This window comes from Galeopterus variegatus, unplaced genomic scaffold (assembly GCF_000696425.1).
Source record: "Galeopterus variegatus unplaced genomic scaffold, G_variegatus-3.0.2 Scaffold6685, whole genome shotgun sequence".
Taxonomy (NCBI): domain Eukaryota; kingdom Metazoa; phylum Chordata; class Mammalia; order Dermoptera; family Cynocephalidae; genus Galeopterus; species Galeopterus variegatus.
Window position 1 is genome coordinate 25,384 of NW_007732796.1, and position 16,950 is coordinate 42,333.

The 16,950-nt window shown below is 43.1% G+C and overlaps 1 protein-coding gene and 1 long non-coding RNA gene across 2 annotated transcripts; one reads left to right on the top strand and one right to left on the bottom strand.

Moving 5' to 3' along the window:
* The first annotated feature begins 1,679 nt into the window (after positions 1-1,679).
* ZFP37 (ZFP37 zinc finger protein) lies at positions 1,680-16,258 on the top strand. Its single transcript, XM_008591132.1, has 6 exons — positions 1,680-1,750; positions 3,099-3,405; positions 9,021-9,147; positions 9,457-9,591; positions 14,185-15,933; positions 16,179-16,258. Exons 1-5 carry the CDS (start codon positions 1,743-1,745, stop codon positions 15,729-15,731), a joined length of 2,124 nt encoding a protein of 707 aa, XP_008589354.1. The 5' UTR covers positions 1,680-1,742; the 3' UTR covers positions 15,732-15,933; positions 16,179-16,258.
* On the bottom strand, positions 2,315-3,414 carry LOC103606553. Its single transcript, XR_551898.1, has 2 exons — positions 3,325-3,414; positions 2,315-2,984 (listed from the first exon to the last, which is right to left on the bottom strand). It is a non-coding gene; the product is annotated as an uncharacterized LOC103606553 (long non-coding RNA).
* Positions 16,259-16,950: the final 692 nt, after the last annotated feature.

A 16,950-nucleotide genomic window follows, 5' to 3' on the forward strand; every position in this document is an offset into this window, starting at 1 on the left:
CAGCAGCATGAGCTGCTCCGCCCGCACCTGCGCTGGGCAGAGGCTCCATGCGGGCTCCGGGAGTTCTTCCCTTACTTATTTCATGGGGACTCCCAGGAAGCCCGTGCCCCCTTCAGGTGACTCCCCTTCACTGTGGCTCTTCTTTTTCAGCAGTGTCTGCATCGCCCTTTAACGGCCTTGACCAGAGAACGTGGATGTGCAGGAACGAGAAGACTCACTCGGACGCTGTGGCGGGGTGACTTCAGCGGCTGAGCATGTCCAAGGCGAGCCCAGGAGCACTGCAGCCTCCTACAGACGGCAGGAGCCACCTGTGCCCATGAGGTGTGAGCCCAAAGTCTGCTTCCGTGGGGCTCCCTAGCACAGGAAGGCCACAGAGGGGTCATCACCCTCAAGGACAGCTGTGTGCACCGAGGACAAGATCCTGCGCCATGTCATAAAGAATGGCAATAAGAAGACCACGGGTCAGCAACGAAACAAATACTTCCAGGTCAGAAAACATCGCCACAGCCATTGTGTTTGTGCTCAGAGACGAGCTGCACCACATGTCCGCGGAGATGGGACCACTGCACTCCACAGTGGCCATGGCAGGACCCGCAGGTACCTGCCGCCCACGATTTCTCCCTCACCTCTGCCTCATTTCTCTAAGGTGTAGGGTTGGACTGAAAAGATATTTTCACCAGTGATGCCGGATGATCCTTCTGACCTGTGACAAATCCATTTGTCAGCCAACATGGAGAGTCCGCATGGAAAGGTGCCTCTTTTCCTCAAGGTACACACCCAGCAAGGACAACTCATTGTCAAGCTCACAGTTATGCCACAGACGTGACAGATACTTGCATAGCACCTAGCCTGCTCCTCGGCCCTGCACCTGTCAGCCCAGGACCCACCACAGCAATATCCCCCAAGCTCACCCAGCCCTTGTCCAGAAGGCACTGGAAACTTCTTCCTGTTCCTCACCCCCTTCAGGACATCGGCATGGTAGGGATGTGTGGCTCCTGCAGAGGTGTACTGTCGTGTTCCTCGCTTGGAAGAGAGTCGCCCCTGCAGTCGCTGGAAAGGAGCTGAATGCTTCTGTGGCTGTGATCAGATTCCTCCTTTAAAGCTGTAACCTCCTTGTCCCTCCCCCTTGGGTTTGCTGAGACATTTGCTGCTCTTCCTCCTCTTGGTCCCCTCTTGTCCTGGAGAGAAGAGGACATGCTCCTGCTTCACCGTCCTGGGCCCACCTGGCGCTGTGGCGGTCACACCCACTGCCCAAGGTTACTCCACACATCCCCTCATGTCAGGTGTCCCTGTCCTCTCTGGGGGCGTGAGAGGACAAGAAGTTGGAGAACCTTCAAAGAGCCATTGCTCACGACCCTGTCTGTGCAGCCAGGCCCCTCCCTGTGTGCTCTCTACCACACACCACAGAGCCACCAGTCCCGTCCCCTTCTGTTCTGCAGGACCGCAGGGGAGAGGAAGGGGACCTGCTGGCTGAGGGAAGCTGCAGGTCAGTCCCGCCTCGGGCATTATGGCTAAGTGCTTTGAGGCAGCCGGCAGCTGGTCCCCATCCATGGATTCCATGTCCCCCTGCCAGCGTGAGAGCAGGGCTCAGCCACCCCCAAACGTTGCCTCCACATCTAGTGAAATGAGCAGCTACTCGTCTGTCACCCACCCTGAAGCTGACTGAGGGGCTCCCAGCAGTGGCAGGACGTAGCAGTGGGGTCCACGGCATCCCCACATGTAGCTGTGTGACGGCGACTCTCATGACGAGGTAGCTAAGTCTGCTTTATGGGTGTCGTTTTTTAGAGCTTTTATTCTCCCCATGAGAATCTTCTGACATTACACAGTATTCTCGATGTCCTTTTGACAACAGTAACACTTGTAAGTAGCTGAACCCTGAGCAGGCCCTGGAAGAGCCCAGACAGGGAGGCCGTGGTGGCCACTGCGCCCTGCCCGGCCCAGGTGTGTGGGCGCAGCCACAGCCGCCCCACAAGACGCTGTCAGGCCCTGAGCCCGAAGTCCTGGGACAGACACCCTGAGCCTAGACCCGCAGACTGAGCCCTGATGGCCGCCGGCGCACGGCTGTCAGGACAGGTGGCCCTGGGGAGCCCTGGGTGGCAGACCAGGGTGTTCGCAGCCTGCCAGCCGGGGCTGGGCTGTGTCCGGGGCCGCACGCTCCCTTCTAGAGTTTGCTCCTGTGAGTCATGGGCCCCAGAAGCTGAGAGGCTTGGACCAAAGAGCACCAGCAGGGGACCTACCTGCATGGGTCCCTTTGAGGTTTCCTTTCCATCAGGGGTTGGATTGCAGGCAGGGCTTCAATGACACAACCACGAAGTGAAAATTTAAGAATGTTTAGTGCTTACAGACCCTGCGGCGTACAGGATATGCCTGGAGGAGTCCACACACACAGGGAGGTCAGGGAACTCAGGCAAAAGTGGGGGAGGAGGGCGGGAGGGGGACCGGTGGGCCCATGCCTCTATTTTGTCTAGGGCATTATCCAAACAAATTTCCCTCGGGGAGCTTTAATCGGTAAGTTTAAAGCAAGCAGGAGGTCATGCTGTGACTGAGAGGTGGTCACTTCATTTTCTTGAAAGGGCAAATATCTGAATGGTCCGGTTAAATGAAGAGGAAGGAAAGGGGGGAGGCCAGCCTGATGGGCGGTAGAGATGTCATTGTCATCTCTGGTCACTGGCTGGCTCACCAGAAGTGGTGTGTTCACTCAACCCGCTGCTTCATTTTTTCTTATCGTTCTTACACCATAAATTAAAGGATTTATTATATATCTCAAATATTAATGTCCTCTCTCTATAAAAAAATTATCTGCCCGATCAGGCATTTTTCCTTTCTCCCTCCAAATTCTCTCATTCTTGCTGTCTGACGTCCGCACAAGGCATTGCGATTTCTGGGTTTTGGCAGCTGGCTGCACTGACTGCAAGTTCTGCAAGCAGTCTTCTTGCAGTGAAATCTCTGAGCGCCGAGGGTGGGCTGTCGGGCCTAGAGCCTCCCTGCATCAGGGAAGAAAGCGGCGAGGGTGTTGAATGGCTCTTCTACATCCACGTACAGGAAGGCACCCGACTAACTCAGCAGGGCTCCCGCCCGCTCCCATCTCTCCACTCCAGGACCCTCCTGGTAACCCCCTCGCCCCGCTCTGCTGCCCGACCCAGTCCCAGAGGCCCCCGCGTCTCCGCTGTACGGCGGGGTCTTTGCCAAGATGGCCGCGCCCGCGGGCGATTCCACAGGGGCGCCGCCATCGCAGCTGCGGGACCGGCTGCGGCCGCTCTCCGGGTGATCGCCATGACGGCCTCCGGCTGCGACCAGATCCTAACAAAGCTAGAGACCGTTAACCTGAGGAGGATTCCGGATACTGCCGAAGAGGCCGGGCGTCCACTGGAGATTGCTGTGCCCACGCCCGGGGCCAGCGCCGCGGTGAGAATGGTGATGGGACAGGGAGTTTGCAGGCCATAGATGCTCTAATTGGGGGTCGGTGACTGGAGGGTTACTGTAGTCTGTGAAGACAGGTAATTTGGAAATTGGTGGAGTCGACGCTAGAGGGTTTTGGGGGAGGTTAGTGTTCTGAGAGATCTGTGGGGTAGTGATGTGGGTGGTGTCTGTGGGGTCAGTGATTGCTACAATTTTAGGAAACTAGTGTTTTTAGGGACCTGTGGAGACAAAGGGAGGGGGAGAGGACTGTGGGGGACACCGGTGGCAGTCCCTGAAAGGTCAGGGTTTGGAAAGCTATGGGGATCAAAAAGGGGGACTTCATGATGTGTCAGAGATTGGGAAGGTCTGTGGGAGCCAGCGATAATAGGGGCCTGTGGTGGTTCGAGAAGGGATTGTCAAAGAGGGCAGTGTTGGGATTTGGGGGGGTTGGTGATTGGGAGTATCTGTGAGGGCCAGTGATGATGTTGTTTGTGGAAGTCTGATTAGCAGTATCTTTGAGAGATAGTATTTGGTGGAGTGTGGGGAGCCAACGTTGAGGTGTCTCTGGAGATGGTAGATGATTTCTATGTCTCTAGGGAGTTCTCTGCAGTCAGTGACTAGGTCCAGGAGTCAACAGTGCTTTCAGTGATGAGGTGATTAGTAGGAATTAATGATTAAAGGTCCTCTATGATTCTGTGACTAGGAACCTGAAGGGGTCAAGGGCTGGAGGGATCGCAGGGTTTAGTAATTGAGGATTCTTGTAGGAGTCAGTAATTGGAGGTCTGTGGAGGTTAATAATTGTTTTGTAGAGAATGGTAATTGGGAACTTACAAGGTTCCATAACTGGGGGAAGTTTGTGAAGGTTAGTGATTGAGGAATATTTGAGTGTTAGTGATTGGAAACTTGTAGTCATAGACAGAATGTAAGATGAGCACCTATTTTATGCCAGGAAGTGTTTTAAGTGCTGGGAATATACCAGGAAATAGAGCCACAGTCCCTCCCTCAATGTCTTTACATTCTAGAAATAAGAAAGAGACAATAAAAATATAAACAATGAGATAATACCAGGCACTAATCAGTGCTATGAAGAAAGTAAAAGAGGATAATGTGGTAGAGAGTGAGTGAGGGTAGAAACTGTGTGACTTTAGCCAGGTTAGTCATGGAAAGCCTTTCTGAGGAAATGACAGTTGAGGTGAGGTATAAATGATAACGAGGAGGTGGCCAGAGAGATCTGAAGAGTGTTCCAGGAAGAAGGAACATCAACTGCAAAGGCTTTGAGGTAGAAGTGAACTTGATATGCTTAAGAAACAAGGAAAATTAGTGTGAAGGTACCAGATCATGCAGGATCTTATTGGCTAGAGTAAGGATTTGGATTTTATTCTAGTTGCAGTGAGAAATCATTGAGTTTAAGCAGGGGAGTAATCTGATTTGATTGATACTTTATAAAGATCACCATGGCTACTCTGTGGAAGATGGACTGCAGAGGAGCAAGAGTAGGAAAGAAGCCATTTAGGAGTTTACTGCAATGGTAAAAGGCAAAAGATGATGATGATTTAGAATAGGGTTGTAGCCCTACTCTAAAAATAAAAAGAAATCAGATTCAGAATACATCTAGAGATAAGCCAATAGGACTTACTGATGAATTGATATGGAACATGAGAGAAGACTCAAGATTTACACCTAGACTTTTGGCTTGAGGAACTGGATGGATGGTGATTCAATTTTCTGAGAAAGGGTAGGGTTGGAGAATAACAGATTTGGGGGACAGAAAGGGGATCCAGGGTGATGACTGTGGTTCCATTTTGGCCATGTGAAGATGCCCATGACACATCCAACTAGAGATGTTGAGTAGCCATTAGATATTTGAATTTCAAACTTAACAGAGGTCTGCGTTAGGGAATAGTATTTGAAAGGCATCAGCATAAAGATGGTATTTAAGGCCTAAGATTGACTGAGATCACCTACGAAAAGAAGGCAGATAGGGAAAAGAAGATGGCCAAGGACAGAGGCCTGGGTCATTGTGACATTTAGAGGTTTGGTAAAAAGCAAAAACCAGAAGGAGAGTGAGAGGTGGTCACCGAGGTAGGAGGAAAGCTGCCAAGTGTAGTGTCAAAGAGGCATAGAGAAGAAAGATCTTTAAGACAATGGCAGTAATCAATTATGTCATGCACTCTTGTGAGTCTCAAAGTATGACTACAGAGAATTTGACTTTGCCCAGATGTAGCTCAATGGTTATTTTGATGGATTAGAGCTCTTTCAGTAGAGTGACGGAGGTAAAATCCTTGGTGTGAGTTGAAAGTATGGGAGGTAAAGAAGTGGAAACAGCAAGTATATACAGTGCTTATTGGATGGAACATGAAATCAAGAGAGGGCTTTCTTCAGATGAATGATATTAAGGCAACTTTGTATGTCAATGGGAATGATCCAGTAGACAGGGAGAAATAGAGTATAAAAGAGAAAGAGGTATAATTGCAGGAGTGAAGTCCTTGGGAAGGCAGTTGGGGCTGGGATTGAGAGCACAAATGAAGAAACTGGCCTTAGGTGAGAGAAAGAAGAAAGACTTCTTCCATTTTAACAAAAGGGAAGGTATATTATGTATGGGTTTGGAAACAGGTTGGTAGAATTGTTGGTAACAAGGCAAGGTAATTCTTATCCATTTGCATGTACTTTCTTTTTGGAGTATAAGGCAAATTCATCAGCTGAGAGTGGGAAAGTTGTAGATGTTATAGATTTCAGAGAGAAAGAGAAGGTTTGGAGTAATCATACTGAGAAGAGGAAATGTAAATTTTCTAGGGATACGTAGTAGGATTGCTGACAGTATTGGATGCCTGTTTGAGATATGTATTATAAATGTGAAGTGAGTCCAGTCAGAACAGTTGTTTGATTTTTCTCTTGCAATGTTCAGCTGCAAAGTTGCAGGCAGAGATTAAGAGGAGAGTTGTGTTTACCCAAGGTTGAAGCTTTGATAGGTGAGTACAGCGGAAGAGAAGATGGGAGAGAAAGTCAAAGCTTTAAAATTTTCAATGGAGTGTGTATGGTATTAGAACAGGGAATCTAAACAAGAAAGAAAGTTAGGCTGTGTGGGGGTGGAAGATTGTAAAAAAGTGGTTAGAATCAATGGATCAGATGGCTCAATGACTCTGGAGAATTACTGAAGTAGAAGTACTAAAAAAGTGAGCTGGCAGGATAGGAAAAGATGGTCAGAGAGTAGGACGTTCTAAGCAGTGATTTTGGAGGTGGTATAGTGATGGCAAGGTACAAGGTATGGATTGGTGATGAGTAGGTGGCTGAATTTAGGTAGAAGAAAAGATTATTGGCATCAGGGAAGAGAGAGGCCAGGGTGTTGAATGGCTCTTCTACATTCATATACAGGTAGTGCAAAATGTTGGCAGGAGCTGTGGCAAAGAGGAAGCTGCTGCTAAAGTTTTCAGTGAAAGAGACAGGATGACTGCAGGGAAGAGTTAACATAGCAGCCTAAAAATGCTATCCTTAGACAGGCCTGCTTGCAAGGTTGACCTTTGGCTGGCATCCAGGAAATTAGACATCAGGAGGATTCCTACCATTCCCAGAACTAAGACTGGCTCCCTTTGCCAAAAGTATATAAACGATGTGGATTATGCTGAACATCTGTTTTCCTTCTGGGACTCTGTAATTTTTGTACATGCAAGCAGGGAGTCCCTACATGACCAGCCCCCAGTAAAAACCTTGGGACTGAATCTCTAATGAGCTTCTCTGGTAGACAACATTTCACATGTGTTGTCACAACTCACTTCTGGAGGAATTAAACGTCCTATGTGACTCCACTGGGAGAGTACTTTTATTTATTTTTTAAATTTAAAAAATTTTTTGGTGGCTGGCCAGTACAGGGATCCGAACCTTTGACATTGGTGTTATAACACTGTGCTAGGAACGTACTTGTAGATGCTTGTGTCCAGTTTCCTCTGGGCTGCTTCCCATTCTGATTAACTGATTTTGCTTTGTATCCTTTTGCTGTAATAAATCATAGGTATGAATACAACTTATGCTCAGTCTTGTGAGTTCTAGCAAATCACTGAAACAAGAAGGACTAATGGATTAAAGTCTGGTGACACGCTAAACAAGCTACGGGTTTTGAAGGAAGAATGAGAAATGGTTGAAAATAATCATTTACCTCATCTTCAGACCCTGAAGTACATGAGTCATTGGGGGGAAAAAAAAAGACAAACAACCTCCACTAGAGACTACTGTAAGGAAGCAGGATCCTCAGAAGACAGATTTCAGTTAAAGGAAGCCAGGTGAAGGGACTGGCAAAAGAGGTAGAGGGTGTAGTGGAGTTTGTTGACAGTGATTAGGGCTTCCGTAAAGGCAACTGTTTGAGAGTTCTGATAGTGACACTGATTGGGGATTGGTAGGAGGAGGGATTTGGGGTCATATGGGAGACAGAGATTCATATGTCCTATGTGTAATAATGATTGAGAAACCTATGGGCATATGTGATTAGATCGTCTGTGGGACCAAGTGACTGGGGAGATCTGTTGCTGTTAGTGATTGGAAAGTTTGTTGGAGTCAGTCATTTTGGAATTGCAGGCTCAGTGATTAGGGAGGGCTATACTGGCTCAGAGTTTGGAAGGCCCGTGACAATCAGTGATGGGGGTGTTATTAGGAGTCAGTGACTGGAGGTCTCGGGGTTAGAGATTGGTGATACATGCAGGTAATTGATTTGTGTTATGTGGGGGTAAGGGATTATTTTTAAATGTGAAACATGTTTGAATGTATATTTATTAGTATCAAAATTCTCCAATAGTTGTATCATTCTCCTCCTACCTGCCAATAAGAGGAGAACTTTAACATGCTTTAATTTCTCCCTTACTCCAAACTCCTCCCAGTTATATTCCTGCTTACTTTTCTTACTTTATACCTCTTGATTTTAAGAATACTTTAATAACAGTTGCACAAGCATGTTATCAACTTACTTAGATTTAACTAGACATTTTATTGGTTTTATTACTCATTGTTTTCTCTTGTATATTATTAAGTCTCTCCCATTCTTGAAATCTTTATTCTGATTCTATTTTCCTTCTTTTAAATATCATTCTTTTTCTCCTCCTTTTCCTTTTTTCCCTCTCCTTTCTGTTTCTCCCTCCCTCTCTCCTTCTTTATTTCTAAAGTACATAGGTATATACTTTCTGTATCCTTATGCCTAAAATATCTTACTTTTGCTGCCAAACATAAATGATTTTTTGACTGGTTATAAAAACCAAGGGTCTCTATTCTTCTACCTCAGAACTCTATAAACTACAAATACTGCTCCATAGCCTTTTAGCATCCATGGTTATAGAAGAAAAGATAAAGACTGATTCTGTTTCTGGTGGGGTTTGTTTGTTTTTGGTTTTGTTTTGTTTGTTTTTGGTAAATTGCATTTCTGTCTGACATTTGTATGATTTTATCAAAGAAACTTACCATAGGACATTTCTTAATATGGTTTTTGTTTTTCAAAAAGTGCAAAATTGGGTAGAGAATAGGTATCCTATATAACATCATGACCAACAGTGAGTGGTCAAGGTAAGAACAAATCATTATTTTGTCCAAATCATTTACCGAATGTGGATAACATTAAATTGAACAGGAATATGCTATTACAGGGATCAGTAACATTCAAAGATGTGACTATGGCCTTTACTCAGAAGGAATGGGAGCAGTTGGATCCCACCCAGAAGAACCTGTACAAGGATGTGATGCTGGAGAACTACAGCAACCTAGCCTCAGTAGGTAAGGACAATTCCTTCATAATTCCAAATGTGTTCACTTTGATACCTTCTCTCTGAAGTCCTTGATAAGTCTGTTCTTGATTTTTACGGGTAAGAGTTTTAATCCCTTTGGGATACTAGACAGGATACTTATGCCCCTGCCTCCAAAATGGAGGGTCTATTTGGGTGAGGTACATGGGCCTCTGCATTGTGTAACTTCAGAAGCCATGTATTCTTTAGCCTTAAAAGGCCCAGAAGCGCAAATGTTGGGGCATTGTTTCTGTGATGGTTATTGTTCTAACAGTCAATTTATATGATTTCTCTTGAACAGGGCATCAAGCTTCCAAACCGGATATGATCACCAAGTTGGAAAAAGGGGAAGAGCCATGGTTGGGGAAGGGGAAAAGACCCAGTCAAGGTCATCCAAGTAAAATAAAAAGTCCCAAGCAAATAGGAGCCAATGGAAGTGAGTTCCTAGTTTATTGGTAGTAACTTTGGAATTCTTAAAAGAATAATTTATTCTTAAATTTTTCTTAAAGATCCCAGATCCTTCTTTCTTAACCAGGAAATAGCAGTAGAAAAATATCAGAATCTCCTGGGGGGAGAAGAGTTCAAACTCCATAGTCTCTAACCTTGGAGGTTCTAATATCTCTTCTTTCTATGAACCTGTCCACAAGAGGGTTCTCATGTGGGATTCACTAGAGTGGTGAGTGAGTGTTACTTGTGGGAGTTTGGTTATATCACTTGTGTCAGTCAGCTTAGACTGTTGCTCCAATAAAGAATGACCCATAAATCTTAGTGACTTACAGGAAGAAAGATATTTCTTGCTCAAGCGGCAGCCCTATTCTATTTTATCTTCATTCGGGGACCTGCACTGAAAGAGCATTCCCCATTTGGCAAATTCTAGTCTCATGGTACAGGGTAAAAAGGGTGAATGCTTAGAAGTTGTAGATGTTTCTTTTGGCTCACGTTTTATTGGTCGGAGCAAGCTACCTAGTCATTCCTGTGTTCAATAGGGTTGGAATGTATAATCTTTCCCCAGGGAGGGGTACAATTCCAATGGGCATGCATTTGGGAGTGACTGGGAGGTATAATCCTTCCACAGGGAACAATAATACAACTCAGGTCGTGGTAGGAAAAGCAGGGCTCCAAACCTTTGGTACCAGCCCCTCACATGCTTACCTGACCCCTCCATATAGCTCCTTCTCTTATCCATATGCTCCATTTCTCAACTTTTAGAAGGAGCAAAGTTTAATAGTCTTAGCTATTCTCTTAATCTCATTCCTGCTTACCTTGTCTAAAATGATGCTTTTTAAAATTATCCTCCCTTTTCCCAGTATCCTCAGTTTTTCTCCCTTCCTCCACCCACACTTCAAGACTGACCCCAGGGTACCAAATTTTCTCCTTAGATCCATCCTCTTTCCAAGTGTCTTGGCAGGATGTTTCTGTCCCTAATTTCTTTCCATTTCCCTCCTTTCACTGTGAAATGCTCTATACTTACAGTCTATAACACATCATTATTTCCATTTACTCCTCAACCCCTGCAGTCAAATTCCACAAAATTCATGCCTGTATCTAAATTTCTGACTTTAAAGTTACCACCACTTACCTTCCAGTGCATACTTAAATAGTTTTGATTAGCCTGAAGTTCTTGCAGAACTAGTTAGAATTGTACAACTTAAATCATATCTTATCCTGTGTCTCTAAGAGCTTCTTTACCATTGACTCACCAGCTTCTCTTCCTTCTCACTTTATTCAGGTGTCCCTAAGGGTTTTTTTCCTCTATTGTATTTCTACTGTTTTTTTTTTTCTATTGTATTTTCCTCAAAGAGATCATCCATTAAGCAAGTACCAGCTATTTATTCACACTGCTGACTTCCAAATGGAATCTCCAATTCTTATACTCATATCTACTCTGCTTACAGGACAGCTCCTTCTTAGGGTGTCAGAAATTGAAAGCTTGTCTTTCTTTCTAAATTAGATGTTCCTTTCACCTTCTCTATTTTTATCAGGGTCTACTCTGATTTTTTAGGGCCTGTCCCCCATGGAGTTATTATCCTCTCCTCAATTCCTACTTTTTTATTTTTTCTTCTCAATTCTCACTGATATCACACAAATCAGGTTTGGATTATCTCATACCTAAATTGTCCCACTTCTTTGATAGATTTATTGAATCATTTTTTTCTAGTTCATCTTAGATGTTACCACCAAACATTAAAATATTTTGTTATTATTTACATCGCTACAGTTCCCATATTAGCAGAATGTCGGCCATATTTTTTTAAGTTTCCTCTGACCCTGAATTGTCCAATAGCCCATGAATTTCCTGAGACCAGAGGGACCAGTCCTTCAAATGACATCAGACCTCATGGAGTTTCTGATCCATCCATTAGCAGCTCCAGTTTTGGCTATCCTTACTTTTTTGCCGACACTTGGTGTTACAACTGAAAAATAATCCTAAGTTGTTCAATACATCTTTGTCATTGCTACAGTGACTCTCTTCTTGGTTCAGGTTCTTACAAAGTACTTGGAAGTTCCTCAAGGAAGGGCTGTTCTATTCCCTCCAGGGATTTTCTGGGCCTAGTGAGCTCTATATTTAAGTTTCTGAGGTTATAGTTGTTTTAGCTTAAAATTCATGTTTTAGTTATTGTCTCAAATTCAGGGAAATCTTCCAGCTTTAATCAAATGCTCTGCCAGACCCAACTCTCCCCTAGTAATACCCTGTTATTATACCAGTTCACTAGTTCAGGTTCTCCTCCTTTCCCTTATGGTAAATTTCTCTTGTAGGGCTCTATATCTTTTCCTGGGGGCAGATGTCAGTTGGGACCAGGCTAATCCACCATTGTAAGAGGTTCTTATAATGTTACACGTCAAGAGGAGAGGTTTGAGTTTTGATCCCTTTCTTCCCAGCAGGAAATTTGCCCCCATCTTCTCCATCATCCTTGGCCATTGGAAGATGCAGCCTTGTCATGCTACCTAAAATGTCCTGTTACACAATTTCTCCCAGGGTATTGCATCACTTAAAATTTTCTAAATGAAAAAGCAGCCAGCAACTCCACTTCTCTAGGCTCCCTACTGTATCTATTCTTCCAAAAACTGATCTACTCCACGGGAGCTAATCTCTTAAATGCCTTCCATAAAAGTAATAGGATCTCTTGGCTGTCTATTCAAATACCATAACTCTTCTGTTTGAATTCAGTTTTCATTTTCTCCATGTCATGTTCCTTTACCACCATCAGGACTATTCACTTTCTATCTCTTTCTTTCTGAGGTTATGGGAACTCTTATGTCTGCTTCTCTGAGTCTGCCTAATTCTCATTCTGAAGCTTTATTTGCTTTTCCACACATATAGCTGAAAAAGGCCACCCACAAATGGCAGCCCCAGCTATAAAGTTCATAGGTTTTTATACATGTAGTATCGATGCCTAGCTAACAGAAGTCTTTTAGTTTCAATTCCAAATTCTTAGGAGAAAGGATTTTATTGGACTAGCTGGGGCTTGGTGTTTACCATCGTCTGATCAATTATTTTCAGCCAGAAGTTGGATCATATAGTAAAAACGAGGCTGCTAACATCTGTCAAGGTGGGTGGTGGTCTCAGAGAGGGGAAGCAGGGGCTAAGAAGACATTTCAAAATGTACAAGTATAATTGTATAATGAATGGAGGACAGAATTTGAGCAACCACTTAGAGCTGGGAATATACTTAAAATTTATAATTGGCAATTAGAATGACATGACAAGGATAAAGGTGTACTCCATGGCAAACTGTTAGAAAACAAGTGTGTGTGTACACTGTAAATCCAGATGGTGTAAAGTTTGTTTGCCAAGCTAATTACTGTGATTTTTATCATTTGATAAAAGCATCAGGGAACTCAGAGAAACTGTAGGGTTTTGTTTGTTTGTTTGTTTTTTTTTTTTTCTGTTTTTCAGTATAGAAATGTCATTGTTATTTTGGTCAGCAATGGAACACCCTTTCCTGCTATTCTCAGTCACCTATTAGCTCTTCAGTACTCTTTGATGGACTCACCTTATGTTCTCTATTCTGGCTCTCTCAGGTACAATAACAAAAATTTACTTTAGCTAGCCTAAGTAAATAGAGGAATTTACAATAAGGACATCAGTATATCTCTTGTAACCTTAGGGCAGATACTTCAGCCAGACCTCAGAAGGGACTAAAACCAGAAACTCAGAAGCCATTGGGAACTGAAATTACGTAGTCTCTTTGAGGACACACAATCTCACATCTCTGATTCTCTGTATGTATGCTTTATTCTTTGTACTGATGAACTTTCTGTTTAGAGAGGGAAAATATAGCTTTACTAGTACCTGCCCAATATCATTTTTAAATTTAAACACCAAGTGGAAACTAACTAGAGTCTGAAGTTTTAGGAGGAAGAATCTTATTGGACATCTTGGTTTGAGCCAGATGTGTCTCCAACTGTGACTTCAATTGCGAAGTTGGAGTAATATAGTACAGGCTACCCAAATACTATGGGTAGGTTGGGAATTATCAGTTGGGCAGCTAGGGTTGAAAGGAGACCTCAAAAAGCGTCAACTACAATCATAAGCTCTTTTAACTTCACCTACTCCCTTTTCAGTACTTCTGGTGTTTTTTTCATCTTCTATCCCAGGTTTCTAGGTCATAATTTTTTTTTTTTTTGACTGGTAAGGGGATCACAACCCTCAGCACGGTGTTGTCTGCACCACACTCAGCCACTGAGCACACCGGCCATCCCCACATAGGATCTGAACCTGCGGCCTCGGCACTACCAGTGCCGCACTCTCCCAAGTGAGCCACGGGGCCAGCCCTCTAGGTCATATTTTTAAGTACCCAAAGCTGTTTCTAATCACTTTGTCAATTATCTTTATCTTTTTTTTACTATAGCATTCTCCTTTTCAAGTTCAAAAGGATAGGGACATTTACCTTTGATATTTCTTTCACGTTGGGATACTAGGGTTGAATAAAGATTCATTCCCACCTAGGGCATTTCTTTACAAGTTTTGTTCCAAAATATGAGAGTGCAAAAATTTACAAGAATGTCTCATTAAATTCCATTTTAGAAGTCAAGCTAGATGATGACCAGCTAGAGAATAACCAGGAATCTCAGAACAAACTCCTTAGGGAGGTTGCATTCAAGAGGAAAACTCTGACTAAGAAGAAAGGCAGTGAGAGTGGTTCAAGGGGGAAAAGAAATAGCATGAGTACAAAACACAACCCTTCAACAAAAAGCCTTAAATTTGATTCACATGGAAAGAGTTTGAAACAGAATCTGGACATACATGGTCATGTAAGAAACTGTGCAAAAAAGAAATCCGATGTAGCTAAAGAACACAGGAAATTATTTAGCCATACCTTATCTGATACAAAGAAAGACAAAAATCAAACTGGAAAGAAACATGAAAAATTATCCAACCACAGCTCATCTGATAAATGTGACAAAACTCAAACTGGCAAGAAACCTAAGAAATTATGTTGTCATGGCTCATCCCGTACTAAGCAAGACAAAATTCAAATTGGACAGAAACATGAGAAATCATCTAGCCATAGTTCTTCTAGTAACCACGACAAAACTCAAGCTTGCGTGAAACCCTATGAGTGTGATCAGTGTGGAAAGGTTCTCAGCCATAAACAAGGACTTATTGACCATCAGAGAATTCATACTGGGGAGAAACCATATGAATGTAATGAATGTGGGATAGCCTTTAGCCAAAAGTCACACCTTGTTGTACATCAAAGAACTCACACTGGAGAAAAACCTTATGAATGTATTCAGTGTGGCAAAGCCCATGGTCATAAACATGCCCTCACTGACCATCTAAGAATTCATACTGGAGAAAAGCCCTATGAATGTACTGAATGTGGGAAAACCTTCAGACACAGCTCAAACCTTATTCAACATGTGAGATCTCATACAGGTGAGAAGCCCTATGAATGTAAGGAATGTGGAAAATCCTTTAGGTATAACTCATCTCTTACTGAACATGTTAGAACTCATACAGGTGAAATACCATATGAATGTAATGAATGTGGAAAAGCCTTTAAGTATAGTTCATCCCTTACTAAACATATGAAAATTCATACAGGTGAGAAACCCTTTGAATGTAATGAATGTGGGAAAGCTTTCAGCAAGAAGTCACACCTCATTATACATCAAAGAACTCATACTAAAGAGAAACCTTACAAATGTAATGAATGTGGAAAAGCCTTTGGACATAGCTCATCTCTTACTTACCATATGAGAACTCATACAGGTGAAAGTCCCTTTGCATGTAATCAATGTGGGAAAGCCTTTAAACAAATTGAAGGCCTTACTCAACATCAAAGAGTTCATACTGGAGAGAAACCCTATGAATGTAACGAATGTGGGAAAGCCTTTAGCCAAAAGTCACACCTCATTGTACATCAGAGAACTCACACTGGGGAGAAGCCCTATGAATGTAATGAATGTGGAAAAGCCTTCAATGCAAAGTCTCAACTTGTTATCCATCAGAGATCCCACACTGGAGAGAAACCCTATGAATGTAATGAATGTGGAAAAACCTTTAAACAAAATGCATCCCTTACCAAACATGTGAAAACTCATTCAGAAGAGAAATCTCATGAGTGACATGAATGTGAGAAATCTAACTGAACTGAAGGTTCTGTTTAACCTTAGAAATATTCTGAATTTAAAGAATGTTAAAAAGCCTTTAGAAAGATATTGCACCTTGTTACACATGAATTTGAAAAAGGATCTTTACATGGAAGCAATGGATGGAAATAAGAGTTTAAACTTGATACCGAAACTTTTATAGAAAATAGTTTTAAAAATACTCAATTATTGGGGCCGGCCCGGTGGCGCACTGCTACAGTGCGCCGCTTGGGAGTGCGGCGGCGCTCCCGCCCGAGGGTTCGGATCCCACATACAGACCGGTTCCCGCTCACTGGCTGAGCGAGGTGCGGGTGCAACACTGAGGGTTGCGATCCCGTTGCCGGTCCCGGTCCGGTACGGGGGCGACACTGAGGGTTGCGATCCATTGCCGGGCACGAAAAAAAGACAAAAAAAAAAAAAAAAATACTCAATTATTATAAGTTATCTACATGTTCAGACTGAAACGGAAAGCATTAAAAAATTGTGAATAAATTGAATAACCAAAAATACTCAATTATTATAAGTTATCTACATGTTCAGACTGAAACGGAAAGCATTAAAAAATTGTGAATAAATTGAATAACCAAGGGTTGCGATCCCGTTGCCGGTCCCGGTCCGGTACGGGGGCGACACTGAGGGTTGCGATCCATTGCCGGGCACGAAAAAAAGACAAAAAGAAAAAAAAAAATACTCAATTATTATAAGTTATCTACATGTTCAGACTGAAACGGAAAGCATTAAAAAATTGTGAATAAATTGAATAACCAGAGCAATGGAGGAGTAAGTTACATATGCTGACAATTCCTGAGTTGTTTGGGTGTTGTGTATTTAAGCACCACATATTATTAGAATTGAATTTGCAAATCTGTTTATTGCCTTGTATAAATGAGTGTGGCCATTTGTATAAGCCTTCTCTTCAATATTATCACCCAGCATAAAACTTTATATAGGAGTTGTTATTTATGTAAAAAGTGTTATCAAAAAATTGAGAGAAAATGAAAGAAAGCAGCTGAGGATACAAATGTACTGGTCAGGAATGATGTCTAAGATATATTGTTAAGTGTAAAAAAGTTTGCTTAACCATGTATATAATATTTTTCTATTTGCGTACAAAAGCCTTTGTGTGTTCACCTCTGTCTCTCTGTTTCTGTGTGTGTGTGTGTTTGTATGTATGTATGTGTATAGACATATATTT

Coding starts and splice junctions, on each gene's coding strand:
- ZFP37 (XM_008591132.1), top strand. Junction 3,406..9,020: donor CGCCCGGGGCCAGCGCCGCG/GTGAGAATGGTG, acceptor ATGCTATTACAG/GGATCAGTAACATTCAAAGA. Junction 9,592..14,184: donor GCAAATAGGAGCCAATGGAA/GTGAGTTCCTAG, acceptor ATTCCATTTTAG/AAGTCAAGCTAGATGATGAC.